Here is a 14,168-nt window from a genome sequence, read left to right as displayed (position 1 = left end):
TGCGTGTTCCCGGCCACTTCCGGCATCTGCGGTATTTTGCCGTCTCCCCCCCCCCCCCCCCCCACCCCCACCACCGCCGCCGCCCCCCCCCCCGCGAATAAAAACAATAACAATCCTCGCATTCGACCCCCGTCGCGTCGACGAGACGACGACAACAACACCACCACCGCCGCGATTGCATTTACGGAGCGCCTTTTCACGTCGGGAGGACGTCCCGGGGCGCTGGACGGTCGGCTCGGGACCCGAGCACTGGGGGAGGGCGGGGGAATGGTCGGGGGGGGGGGAGGGAGGGGAGCGAGGAGGGGGTAAGAGAGTCGCGAGGGGCGCTGAAGGCACGGTCGAAGGGAACGTCTCAAAAGCGCTTCCCGGGGATACGCTGCAAAGTGAGGTGACCGCGGGGCGAAACCCGGCGCCGGGCAGCGTCCCCACAAACAGTCGTGGAATTGAGGGACCAAATTATCATTTGGTTGATTTAGTCCTTTTATTTTTTTCGAAGGAATTGTTACCCCCCCACCCCCCAGGTTAACAGAGGCGCGCGCGCGTGTGCGTGCGCGCGCGTGTGGAGTAAGGAAACTTGCCCAAGGCTTCGTGCGCCGTGACCTGTCCTATTCCTGTCTCAACTGTCCTAGCGCGGATGCAGATTTCTTCACCCCGGAGCTCCAAGGCTGCGTCACGTACGCTCGGATCTCAATTTAGGAGCAATTTATTCAAACTTGCTCACACCGTCTGCCGAGGAACATCACACCCCACCCCCCCCCCCACCCCCACCACCACCACCACCGGTGAAGGAGTCACAAAAACAACGCGCAGACTCCCCAAGTTGTCAATTCCTGATGTGCCAACACTTGATCGTTACGTGGAGCGAAACCCCCCCCCCCCCCCCCCCGGTCGGTAAAATGAGTGCTGAAGCGCGTGGAAACCAACCGATGGGAATATAATAATAATAATAAATAATAATAATCTCTTGCATTTGATTTAGCGCCTTATTGCGCCTTTGATGACGTCTCGAAGCGCTTCACGGAATATACTGTAACGCGAACTGACTGTATGTTTTGTGGACGAAACGCGGAAGCCAATTGCGCGCAGCAGCGTCCCCACCAACAGTCGTGGAATTGAGGGACCAAGTTATTATAATTATAATTCCGGGAAGAGGGATCCGCCAACCGACTAACAACCCGGTTGGCTGCTTACTGCGAGGCAAACACGAGGCGAGTGGGGTCAGAAAACTGGCCCAAAGTTTCGCCCTGACACGGGAATCGAACCCACGTCCTCTTTCTGCCACCGACACCAATGCACAAAGAACCACCGGGACTGAAAGGACCTTTTTACTTAATACTTAATAGCTGTCACACTTAGTGTACAGTTTTACACAGTGCAGGAGTGAGTGCGTCTTTCAGTAATTCAACAATCACACAATCTTCAACACTTGAATCACGGAATGCAACACACGTTTGTTAACCAATAATTCTAAGAAAAACTACAGGACAGAGTATAACAAAATTCTGCCGTCTGGCTGAAAAACATACAAATTGTACTCCAAGAAGCCGCCGCATCCGGTGAATAAAAAAAAAAAAGAAAAAAAAAAAAAATTATCGTTTGGACTCGGGGGGAACAAAAATTGTTTTACGTGGAAAGCAATGATCGTTGAGGGGGCCTTGACGTCTCTGGGCTCAGTCGGGATTAGGTGGTGGAGAAACACAGCTTGAGAGTGAACAGATCTGGTCCATCTGTCCGAAGGAAGGTTACCGTTTAGGACACGTGTGTTCGACGACAAACAACGACGACAAATTACACTTGCACGTCACCTTTCACTTGAGGACGACGTCCCAAATCGCTGGACTGCACGGTCAGCGACACCAAAGTCCGCAGCAATAATCCTTGCATTTGATGTAGCGCCTCATCACGTCTTCGAGACGTCTCAAGAGCGCTTCACAGGGTATACCGTAAAGTGCAGTGACTGTGGATTTTGTGGGTGGAACGCGGCAGCCAATTGCGCGCGGCAGTGTCCCACAAACAGTCGTGGGTTGAAGTGACCAATTTATTCTGATTACCTTTTGGAAGGAGATATTACCCCCGGAAAGCGATCCGCCAGTCGACTAACAACCGGGTTCTGACTCACTGCTAAGTGTGCGCGTGTGGAGTAAGGAAACTTGCCTAAGGTTTCGCCTGACCCGCCCGGGAATCGAACCCGGGCCCTCTCGCTTGCGAGGCGAGTGCTCTCACCGCTGAGCGACAGGACGCCACGCAAATGCCACTTTCTTATCGTGTGCAGTTTTGGACGTTGGCTGTTCTGGGAACACTTACCTGGATTTTTTAGCCTGTAGTGATTGAGCATAACAAGAGCCTCTAAAGCATCACTCTTCGATTCATACTCCAGCAAGCCAGAAGAACTCTTCTCACCTTGAAACGCAGAAAGTTCCGAGGAAAGGAAGGGGGCACAGAGGAGGAAGAAAAAATCGTTCCATAAATCTTTTGCCTTAACAATAATAATAATAATAATCCTCGCATTTGATATAGCGCTTTTCACGTCGGGAGGACGGCCCAAAGCGCTTCACAGAACACACTGTAAAGTGAATTGACTGTGTATTTGTGGGCGAACGCGGCAGCCAATTGCGCACAGCAATGTCCCACAAACAGTTGTAGATTGAAAATGACCAATTTATTATTGGTTTTTTTTGGAGGGATTATTATTAGGCTCTGTGTGGAGTAAGGAAACTTGCCCAAGGTTTCGCCCTCTGCCTGGAATTGAACTCAGGTCTCTCACTTGCAAAGCGAGTGCTCTAACCCCTGAGCTACAGGACTCCAATCAGCAGTTATTCCAAATTCCACTTAAAATAATAATAATAATAATCCTTGCATTTGATATAGCGCCTTCTGTCGCTGAACCACCTCCGTGCGCTTCACAGAATATACTGTGTCCTTTGTGGGCGAAACGCAGCAGTAACTCACAAACCAGTCGTGGATTGAAATATTATTTTTTTGGAAGGAGTTATCACAAAATGACATAAATGTCCAAACAATAAATTCTCAATGAAACGCTGACGTGATGTAATTAAAATTGAGAATAAATCCCCCGCCCACACCCCCGCCCCCGCCATTGACCAAACTGCTAAATGAAGCAAAGCAGCCAATATCAGAATGCAATACAAAATAACATTTGTACAGCGCCTTTCACGTCGGGAAGGACGTCCCAAGACGTTGGACAGTCAGGGATTTGGACTTGAGTTGGGGGGGGGTTGGGATCAGGAGGGGTGGAGGGCAGGGAGAACAGCAGCGAGTTGGGACCTACCTTGGGTTGACTTTGACACATCTGGACCGGGTTGGAGGAAGGCCACGCAACATGGAAGAAAGCGGAAGTATAAGGTCAACGCCGCCTTCTTGTACAAGAACCGCAGCCCAGAGAGCGAGAGTAACAATAATAATCCTAATAATAATAATCCTATTAACCCTTGCACTTGATGTAGTTGTACGGTCGCTGCTGAGGACACTTCCCGTGCGCAGAGTGACCACTTCCCGCCATTCCAATTACTGACTTCCGCGGGGGAATAGAGAGAAAGCAACGGACGCCCAGGAACAATCATCACCCAGGAATGCAGGAATAACCCAAGCACATTAAACACTCTCAGCACAATGGTGGTGATGGGAGTGACTTACTTTTCCCGCTAAAAAATATAATACTTTTCGGCTTCTTCACCTCAAGCTCATCAGAAATCTGGAAGACAAAAGCGAGGAACTCGTTGGTTCTCCGCACAACCCACAAAACTGTTCAGACCCCAGGGAGAGATCTCAGCCTCCATCGCACAAACTTGGGCCCCTCACGCAGGGGAACGTCCCACTGTTGGTGGAGCGCGACACGGAGGCGGGGGGGGGAGGTGACCGCAGGCACGGTCGAAGAGGGGAAGGGTTTGGGGTGAAGGGATTTGAAGACAAGTGGAGAGGGTCTTGAAATCGAACCTGATAGAATATCTCCTCTGTGATTGTCGGAGGAGCGCTGAAGAAGTGAAGCATGTTGTTGGGTTTCTGGATGCGATTTTTGGCGGCTTGCTTCATGTTCGTGAACCGGTTGTTCCGGTTGTTGGAGAAGTCCTTGAAACTACAAGAGCCGTCTTCCATCTCAAACGACTGACCGGGGACTATGACCTTCTGTTTGGATACACTGGAGAGAGAGAGAGAGAGGGAGTGTGAGGGGGAGAACGAGCCCAGGGGTCCTCTTGCTTGCGAGGCGAAGCCTTTAACCACTGAGCTACGCAGGTGTAAGCCCAGTCGCGAAACTCTGCAGAGCTAATTAAGACCAACTGCGCAGAACGATCATCAGGTACTCTCACCAGACATTTAGTTGTTGGTCAAACAGGTAGCTGTTGGTGTTGAGGCAAGTCAGGGCTCGGTCGACTGCAAACCCATCTCCCATCTCCACCATAGCAGCCCCAGGCTTGCTCTTCAAGAACTTCACCTGAAACATAATTATTAGAACAATAATAATAATAATAATCCTTGCATTTGACATAGCGCCTTATCGCGTCTTCGAGGTGCCTCAAAGCGCTTCACAGGATACACTGCAAAGTGTAGTGACTGTATATGTCAGGGAGGGTGGGGGGTGGCCAAAGGCACGGTCGAAGAGGAAGATCTCCAGACGGGACTTGCAGGAGGCAAGAGAGGGGGTGAGGCGGAGGGATTGTGGGGTTAGAGTTCCAGAGTGTGGGGGCAGAGAGAGAGGGAATGCCCGACGGCCGGTGTCCGTCGAGCGGAGAGCGCGGACAGGCTGACACGGGGTTAGGAGGTCGGAGCGGTCGAGGGGGAGCAAGACCGTGGAGGGCTTTGAAGGTGACGCGTACCTTATGCACATTGCCGTACAGACAGAAGATGCTGAACACTCGGTCTGCGTTTAACCTCTTCATGTCCAGCCCGTAGACAATCAGCACCGGACTGTCAGCCAGGGGGCCGTAATCATCGTGCAGGGGAGGGAGCGGGGGGCCGTACGGATGTCCATAGCGCCGGGACGGGCCTCTTCGCGAGCCCCCCATTGGTGGGGGAGGAGGTGGTGGGGGGGGTCCCATTCCCCTCCCCTCGTAGTGAGATATTGGCCCGTAGTCATCCTCATCTTCGTAATAGCTGTGATATGATGAAGGTGGGTAGCCAGAGCCTGAGCGAAGAGACAAACAGTGAGTACGGGATGACGAGGAGTTCACTGGACGAGGGGAATTTTACACAGGAGCCACTCAACACTCTCATCACTTAAGGAGACGGGGAGGGGGGGGTGTGTGGTGGGTGTGGGGGTTGGAAGGGGGGAGAACAAGGAGGTGTCCACAAAGTCCTCTTAACCTCCCACCGTTACAAAACAGCGATACGACACTACGGAGGGAGCTGAAAAAAGCTGCCAGCGATGATGATGATAATGATGATAATAATAATAATAATAATCCTTGCGTATGATACGGCGAGCTATCACCTCTTTTGAGACGCCTCAAAGCGCTTCACGGCTGTACACTGCGAAGCGTAGTGACTGTGTATCGCGCGGGCGAAACGCGCCAGCCAATTGCGCGCAAACAGTCGTGGATTGAGTGACCACATTTTTTTTAAAAAAAAGACACTATTACCCCCGGAAAAGCCATCCGCCAAATGACTAACAACTCGGTTCCTGCTTACTGCTAACGGAGGCGTGTGTGTGTGTGTGTGCGTGTGTGAGTAAAGAAACTTGCCCAACGTTTTGCCCTGCTGGGAATCGAACCCAGCTCCTCTCGCTCGCGGAGCCAATGTTCTGACCACTACACCGCAGGGACTCCACTTCGGTCCAGTTAAACGCTCGTGCTGAATACAATGAAGTACTTCTAAATACAATTATCGTCACACTTCCACATGTTCCAGTTGCTGGTCAGTGCTTTATAAGGGTGGGGGGGGGGGGTGCAGCGCAGATTTACCAGAATTATACCAGGGCTTAAAGGGGTTAAATTGCGTAAACTTGGGGCTCTATTCCCGTGTGTTTTTAGGAGGTTGAGGGGTGATCTGATTGAGGTGTTTCTAATGATAAAGAGATTCGACTGACAGCTACACAGGCACTATTTCCTCTGGTGGGGTTGGGGGGTAATCCAGAACAAGGGGTGGGGGGGTAACATCTTAAAATTAGAGCCAAGCCATTTCGGAGTGAAATTGGGGGCAGTTTTTCATCCAAAGGTTAGTGGGATTCTGCAACTTTCTGCCCCAAAAGGCTGTGGATCCATTCACGTTGTCAAGACTGAGGTGGAGAGATGTTTGTTAGGTCGGGGGATCGAGGGATATGGGGCGAAGGCGGGTAATTGGGAGTTGAGGCACAGATCAGCCGTGATCTCACAGAATAGAACGGTGGAACAGGCTCGAGGGGCTGAATGGCCTCCTCCCGGTCCTATGCAAAAAAGAAAAAAAAAAAACCCTTGCATCTGACATGGCGCCTTCCCACATCTTTGAGACGTCTCAAAGCGCTTCACGGGACACACCGTAAACTGGAGCGACTGTACGTTTTGCGGGCGAAACGCGGCGGCCAATTGCGCCCAGCGACGTCCCTCCCGCGTAAGCCGTGGATTGAAGTGACCAATTTATTATTATTATTTATTTACTGCTTTGGTGGGATTATTACCCCCGGATTATCGACTAACAAACCGGGTTCCTAGTTACTGTTGGGTAACAGAGGCGTGTGTGTGTGTGTGTGCGCGCGCGCGCGCGTGCGTGTTTGCGTGTGGAGTAACGAAACACGTCCAACATTTCGCCCTGCCCGGGAAGTGGGTAACAGGACTTTGTGGACACCCTGCGGACGAAGCGCAGGTACGTTTTTTTTTTCTGGCGAGGGTTTGAAAACGAGCCGCGCTTCGAGAGGGACGCGGAAACGAGCCACGTGTGGACTGCGCACCTGTCCTCCTGCACTCGGAGCCTCGCGTGTTACCGAAGCCAGAAGGGGCGTCGCCTAGCAAGGCGGGCTGCCTGGCCCGTTTGCTGGGGGCCTCTGGAACACAGAGAGAGAGAGAGAGAGAGAAGAGAAGAGAAGAGAAGAAGAGAAAAGAGAGAGAGAGAGATATAGAGTGAGAGCGTGAGAGAGAGGGAGAGAGAGAGAGTGAGAAAGAAAGAGTGGAGGTGGGAGGGGGGAGGTTGGAAAACAAAAGGAACGCAAGCAAAGGGAAGTCACATTCTTGCACCCGATTTTCAGACAAAAGTGATTGCGAATGAAACACATTGAGAGACGGCAAGACCCCCACCCACACCCCCACCCCCCACACCCCCCCACCCACCCACCCACCCACCCCGCTTCCAGCACTAGGTTAAGAATTTGTCTGCAGACATCTGCGAGAATCAATCAAATAGCGATCGGAGCAGTTACAAGTCGATTTGAACAGCGCGTTTAAAAAAAAAAAATGCCAGAGTTTTCAGACGGAACTAGTACAGTAGGTAGATGGTATATATATGTATATATATAAAAGGGATCTACTTACAGCAGCACTAGAGAACAAGGTCCTTGGGCACATTACCTTACCAATTTATGCTTCAACAGCCAACAAGGGGCAGTTTGAAAGATGGCTCTCCATCAAACATACGGGGCTGCAAGGAGGTTCAACACAAGGCTTGACACTTCAACCCTGTCTCATGTTTTACAGTAAATCGACACCAGAGAAACAAAAGATCACAATTAGAATGGCTTCTCTGCACACGTGGTGGTTCTTTATTCGCTTTGTTCGAAAAACATATCAAATCGATCGGTCGGTCAAAACAACGGCGGCTTACAGCACACAACAGGACATTCGTTTCGACGAGACAGAACGCGGCCGGGCGGGCGGGCGGGCAGGGCCGTTTGTGATTGAGCGGTTGGCAGATTTGAGAGAGCGTGAGAATGGGAATTGGCGGCGTGTCCCATTGCAATTGGGTTGTCCTGCCTTGTGACGTTCCAACTGTGTGTCAAAGTGAGGCGTGCCTGCGGCGCCCTGGGACCCTCTTTCCGGCCTGACGGGCGCGGTACGGGTGTCATTTGTCGTCACTGTCGCTCCTACCAGCTAAGAAAGGTCTTGTGCAAATCTGACGAAGGTGGCGCAGCTCTCTGATCTGAAGGCCAGGTCCCAGGGAGCAAAGGGGTGAATCTTGCCCGACAAAGCTTTCTCGTTTATATATATAGATATATATATATAACTAGGTGCATATATGAATAGGTGGAATGATCCGAAGAGTCTGTGTGTCCCAAACGGTCGCTATTTCGCTGACAGATTGGCCATTGCTGTGATGTCGAACGCACATTATGAAGGGTTTCAACCGAGTCGGTGACGATGTGTGAATGAGCCTGTGATTTTGGGTTTCAGCCAAACGTTAGCACCCGATCAAAACTGATCCACGCGCACTGGTTTGAGAAGCAATACCTCTTTGCTCTCTTCCCCCACCCCCTCGCCCGCCAAAGAAATAAACCCGTTGCAAATTAAAAGAGACCCGATGTTAAATTAAGATTTGCTCTCGATTGCCTTCGAGAAAAAAAATTCCCCGCAGTCGAGCCTCGAACGACCTGGTGCCAAAATATCCCCCAGAAAAGAAAAATATCATTTCAGTTGGGTGTTAAAAAGGTCTCGTTGCACAGTTCGAAAAGAGAAGTGAGTTTCGCCCTCTTTCTCTCTCTCTGTATCGTGGCCACGATCTAAAATAAAATAGATCACGCAGTCCGCGGCCGTTTGTGGAACGGGGCTGCGCGCAAAACCCGTGAAGCGCTTTGAGGGGGTCTCGGCGAAGTGAGAGGGCGCTGCTTAAAAATATAAGGGTCGTGACTACCACGTCGTCAGCCTGCCCGAGAGCAAAAATTTCACCTCGAGAGCGCTCCGAATGGCTCCTCTCAATCGTACCAGCTGTTTGTCTGAACCCCAGAAATCACTCGAGCTGCTTTCCGGTGGACGGAGGGTTTAAACGGGCTGCACAACATCGCAAAAGTTTCTTACGCGTCAAGAGAACCCAAGGGGCCCAAAGCTCAAGAGGTGAACCCCCCCCTCTCGGGGGGACATGTCCATTTTTTGTGCCCTGTGTTTTTTTTCTTCCAAGGAAGCTTTCGAAATGTTTTTGAAATTTGAAACGACTGTTTGGGGGGACGTTTACACAAACGCAATCGGCTGCCGCGCTTCGCCCGCAAAATGCACGGTCAGTCCACTTTACAGCGTGTCCCGTGAAGCGCGTTTGAGACGTCTCGAAGACGCGACGAGGCGCTGTATCAAAAGCCAGGATTGTTATTATTATTGCTGCTAATCCTGACACGCAATCAATCCGGGTTTGGGATTTGAGAATGTCAGGGTTCAGACCGAGCTCGGGGCCCCTGCGGAGCGCGCTTGACAAGACACTCTTGCAATAATACCAGCTCCATCTAAAAGTCACGTAAGGGCAACTAAACTCTCAACGGGCAATCCCTCCCTCCGTGGAAGAAGTGCGGAAAGGAATCGGAGAGCGATCAAAAGGCTGCTCGATCGCGTGAATGGCGGAGGGAGAACGTGCAAATGCCGTGGGGTGGTGGTGGGGATAGAAAATTTGTGAATGCAAGTTCATCGATCCATCCATTCCCCTCCCGTCCAATGAAACACGAAGTTACAGCCTTCAGAAACGTGACAGCAACGGATCGTGCGTTTTTTTTGACGTGGACCGTTTGACAGAGAACCACTGTGCTGAGGTGACCCTGTTTTTAACGGATGGACGAAAGGAGGTGTATTAAAAAAAAAAAAAAACACGCACCCGCACACCGCCGCTTGTGACACCGGGGGGGGGTCGAAAGGAGCAGCACGTCCCCAGGGTTCAAATTTGGTTTGTAATATGCTTCTGCTTGCGCGTGGCTTGCTTGTGCGCGAACGGCTGCCGCGTTTCACCCACAAAATACGCAGCGAATTCGCTTTGCGGTGTGTACCCTGTGAAGCGCTTTGAGACGTCTCGAAAGACCTGATGAGGCGCCGTTACCAAAGGCAAGGATTATTATTACTGTGTCAGCACCGTGTTGGAAGATCCTCTCTCAGGTCGCACACAAGCCGTGGGTAGTTACAAGGCTCCCCTTACACACCCACCCATCCTCTGCGACTCCTTGCTGGCTGGTGGAATGATTCTGGCTTATTAATTACTTATTAATCCTGGAGATCACAGGATCTTCATTAACCTGCCCTTACAAGACCTCAACTCTTATCTTTGGGCTGGTGAAGACTTTCGAAAACAACGCTTGCCATAATCGTGGGTGCCTAATGGGCACGTTTCACCCCACAAAGTATACAGTCATTTGTCTGTCAATATACTCTCAATAGGTCACTCAACCCACGGCTGCTTATGGGGACGTCGCTGTGCGCAATTGGCTGCCGCAGTCGGCCCGGGAAACATACAGTCAATTCGCTTCACGGCGCGTCCCGTGAAGCGCTTTGAGACGTCTCGAAGACGCGATGAGGCGCCGCGTCAAAGGCAAGGATTTTTATTATTAGAAGACGCTAGGCAGATTACAAGCCACGCACAAGCAAGCTGAAGGCCAAATCACCCACCGTCACCCAGGAGAAGGGAAGGGACATATTGTTTGGGGTATAAAGAAATACAAGTGCGGTTTTCGACTTTAGCCTTCAAGGTTTAGTTGCCCTTGAGATCGCCCGCCCCCCCTTCTAGTGTCGACTGTACCTGCTCACAGTAGATATCACAGATTGGCTTCTCCCAGTGGAAATGAATGGCTTGGCTTCGGGAGCAGTTGGTGAACTTCGAAGAGAGCTGTATGACTGCGGTGTCTGAATGCAATTTAGCCTCTTAAGGTAGGCAGAGAATCGCGGATGGCGGACTTTCAGGACCCATCAGGCCGGGCGAGGATTTTGGGGGTTGGGTTTGGGTTGGGTTGAGGGCGGGGGGGGGGGGGGGGTGAAAGTGCCGTTGACGAGGAAAACCATTCTGCTGAGGAGACTTGGCAGTGTCTTTGTCTGGCTATTAAAGTTGAGTGAGGTAGGTTATAGAAATGGTAGGTTGTTTTTTTTTTTTGAGGTGAATTACTCAGGTATTTCACTGGTCTTGACAGCATGAAGAGCTTCCTCGGTCAGTCAGTGTGTTTTCTTGTGAGGACACGGGTCACAACGTGAATTGTCTCTCTCTCTCTCTCTCTCTCATTGCCTCTCTCTCTTTCTCTCTCTCTCTCCCTTCTGTCTGTCTTGCCCCTGTTCTTTCATTTCCAGACTCTAGCTACAGGCGAGAGAGAGAGAGAGAGAGAGAGAGAGAGGAATTGCATCCATCCAGGAATCGCAGAGGAGCAAGAATTCATCACGTGAAAGTGCGTACCAAGTGAGAGTCTCGTGTTGAAAGTCAGTGAACGGGGGGGGGGGGGGCTCTCGAGAAAAGGCTGTACGAAAAGGAATCAGCTTCCAGCAGCCCTCGCCGTGCGGCTGGCACGTTTGTGGTGTCGGCGTGCAAATAGGCCACCGGCTAAAGACCGCGGGAAATTGCTTTTCTGTTCGCCAATTCCTGTTCACGGGGGGGGGGTCGGTGAAGGGAGTGCAGCGTCTGCGATACTGAAACGAACAGTACGCTCCTCTGCACTTGTGACAAACCAAGAACGTGGCTCAGTATCTAAACCACAGCTCAGTTGGTTGCTGAGCGCAAGAATTCCACTGTGACGCTAGTCTTTCGGAGGATGGACGTTGAGCAAACCAGTCAAAGCGAAACTGGGTGCCCGGGGTGGTGGGGGGTGGAGAAATACGTTTAAAGGAGGATTTAGCAACACGAAAGATGTCTCGAACTGTCAACCGGAAGAGTAGAAATGCAAATAGCTTGGTGCGAACAATTCAGCTTCAGGACGCGCCCTGTGTGAGGGCAAGAAGATTGTTGTCGATGAGGTTGAAGGAGCAAAAAGGTTCAAAAGTGCTACAACACGTCGAAATGCTTCGTCGGGACGCAACTGTACGAACAACAACTTGCATTTATATAGCGCCCTTCACGCCAGACGGCGTCTCGCAGCGCTTAAAGAGGTGCAGCTCAGCCACGATCTGATAGAATGGCGGAACAGGCTCGAAGTAACAGAGAGGGGCGCCCGACTGCTGTGTGTATCCCCCTCCCGATCCCAACCCCCAGCTCGGTGCCAAACCCCCCTCCCACCCCCCGATTGTCCAGCGCCTTGGGACGTCCTCCCGCCGTGAAAGGCTCCGTGTAAATGTAAGTTGTTGCTGCTGAGCTGTGGCGATGCAGTGTTCGTGCGCGGGTGGATTTATCTCATGTCGTCTCACGGGACTGAACGTGAACGAGCCTCTTCTGCAGGCAGAATAAAGCTGCACGTCGGAAACATCAATCCCCCCCCCCCCACCCTCCCGACCCACCCCCACTGAAGCGCGGTCACGCGCCTGCTGCTGCTCTGCCTTAGGGGACGTCTTACCGACACGAAAGGCGCAATACCAATGCGATTCGCCCCCAAACTACACAGTCCATTCACTTTGCGGCGTGTCCCGTGAAGCGCTTTGAGACGTCTCGCAGACGTGATGGGGCGCCGGGTCAAATGTAGGGATTGCTGTTACTACAGTGTCGAAATCACGATAGGAACAGGAGGAGGCCATTCAGCCCCTTGAGCCTGTTCTGCCATTCCCTAAGATCATGGCTGATCTGTGCCCTCAGCTCCAATTGCCCGTCTTTGCCCCATATCCCTTCATACCCTGACCTAAGCTCTTCTGGAGCTACCCAACCGAATGCCCTCATCATTTATAGAGCACCTCAATCAGATCAACCTCCCAAACTCAAGGGAACACAGACCAAGTTTACGCAACCGGTCCTCCTCGTAATTTAACCCTTTAAGCTCCGATTGATTCTGGAGAATCTGAGCTGCAACCCCCTTCAAAAGTGGATTGAGACGCTGGAAAACGGCCTCAACGTGCGTCACCCACGCGGCACTGACAGCACCATGGGATTTCCCCCCACCCCCCCCCCCCACCACACTGAAGGAACTCGGAATCGGTCTCGATTTGCAACAAGGCGGTTTGAGTTACGCTGACGTGGTCACCGTTCACAGTCACTACTTAACAGTATATCCTGTGAAGCGCTTTGAGACGTCTCGAAGACGTGATAAGGCGCTGTATCAAATGCAAGGATTATTATTATTATTATTCGTAGAACCCTTTTTTTCTTCACTGCATATGTTAAGTTACGCCTATTGATGGTCACTCAATCCACAACTGTTTGGAGGACACTGCTGTGCGCTTTGAGATGTCTCATTGTCGTGAAAAAGCGCTATATCAAATGCAAGGATTATTATTATTATTATTATTATGATGATTTAAACATCAGCTGTTGCACAGAAACACATCGCGGTGCATTAGAGATACAGACTACTGTTTTTTGGAATGGAAATTAATAGGGTTTGAAACACTCGATTGCAAACCAGTACAATGCTCGTGGTTCCCAGACACTCTGCGTCATCAGTGGGGATGAGATTATTAAATCATATCACAGCAGTCTGCTCCAGATCTCACTGTTTCTGCCTTAAAACCATCTGCTGTCCAACAGCTTAATTACAGGACGAACTGATATTTCGGGAGGATCTACAAGGTAAGCGTTGCGATGGGATTAAGGGGATATCATGATTTGCGGAGACGAGTGTGCTTTGCACGGTGACTCTGGTGTTAAGTGCCAACAGTGCAACGCACCATCTGAAGGGTTAGTGAAGTGACCCAACCGTAGATAATCAGAATAATTCGGTGAGTGGAAATAACACAGAAAAGTGAATATTTCAGAGGTTGAATGAACTCCTGTGCGTAAAAATAGCATTGAGGACCTTTGCCGAAACTGTGTGCTCTGCGGACCATTATCGGTTGGCAAGATTTCGGACCCCCAAAAATAAAACCCACCCATTTGTTTGCAAGCATAAAAGGTAAAGGGTATCAGAATGGTTTAGAGGACTGAATGAACACCTGAGAAATTCTGCACGAAATTCAGCGGTCGAACCGGAACAACAGTTTGACTTCAATTTTTAAATCGCTGTTTTTCCCGCCAGGGAATAGCGCCCCGAGTGAATGTACGCAACTCTGTGCGTTATTTAACATAGAGTGAGTGAGCGTTTGAATAGGCAACGAGGGTTTAAAATTCCCACGATTTCTCGTGCGCATGTCATCGTTAGCAGATATTCACTGCAAGTATATTTCTGACAGTTGTGCACGTCAAAGGGACTGACAAAACCTGAATGACCGCCGTGTTACGTGTATGTG

General features: G+C 50.9%; 1 protein-coding gene across 1 annotated transcript; it reads right to left on the bottom strand.

Moving 5' to 3' along the window:
• Window positions 1–1,309: 1,309 nt before the first annotated feature.
• On the bottom strand, window positions 1,310–7,000 carry LOC103172653 (heterogeneous nuclear ribonucleoprotein L-like). Its single transcript, XM_042346291.1, has 8 exons — window positions 6,878–7,000; window positions 4,833–5,140; window positions 4,326–4,450; window positions 3,955–4,156; window positions 3,655–3,712; window positions 3,290–3,310; window positions 2,305–2,400; window positions 1,310–1,727 (listed from the first exon to the last, which is right to left on the bottom strand). Exons 2-8 carry the CDS (start codon window positions 5,052–5,054, stop codon window positions 1,681–1,683), a joined length of 771 nt encoding a protein of 256 aa, XP_042202225.1. The 5' UTR covers window positions 5,055–5,140; window positions 6,878–7,000; the 3' UTR covers window positions 1,310–1,680.
• Window positions 7,001–14,168: the final 7,168 nt, after the last annotated feature.

This window comes from Callorhinchus milii, unplaced genomic scaffold (genome assembly GCF_018977255.1).
Source record: "Callorhinchus milii isolate IMCB2004 unplaced genomic scaffold, IMCB_Cmil_1.0 Scaffold577, whole genome shotgun sequence".
NCBI lineage: Eukaryota > Metazoa > Chordata > Chondrichthyes > Chimaeriformes > Callorhinchidae > Callorhinchus > Callorhinchus milii.
Note: the sequence above shows the minus strand (reverse complement) of the source record. Positions and strands in the feature narration are given on the sequence as shown.

What these genes read in the sequence shown, in the direction of transcription:
- LOC103172653 (XM_042346291.1), bottom strand. Translation starts at nt 5,054, where the DNA reads ATGGGACCCCCCCCACCACCTCCTCCCCCACCAATGGGGGGCTCGCGA. An exon ending in TGTGTCAAAGTCAACCCAAG is followed by an intron (nt 2,401 to 3,289) that starts GTAGGTCCCAAC and finishes CTGCGTTTCAAG; the next exon opens with GTGAGAAGAGTTCTTCTGGC. An exon ending in CTACAGGCTAAAAAATCCAG is followed by an intron (nt 1,728 to 2,304) that starts GTAAGTGTTCCC and finishes TCCTTCGGACAG; the next exon opens with ATGGACCAGATCTGTTCACT.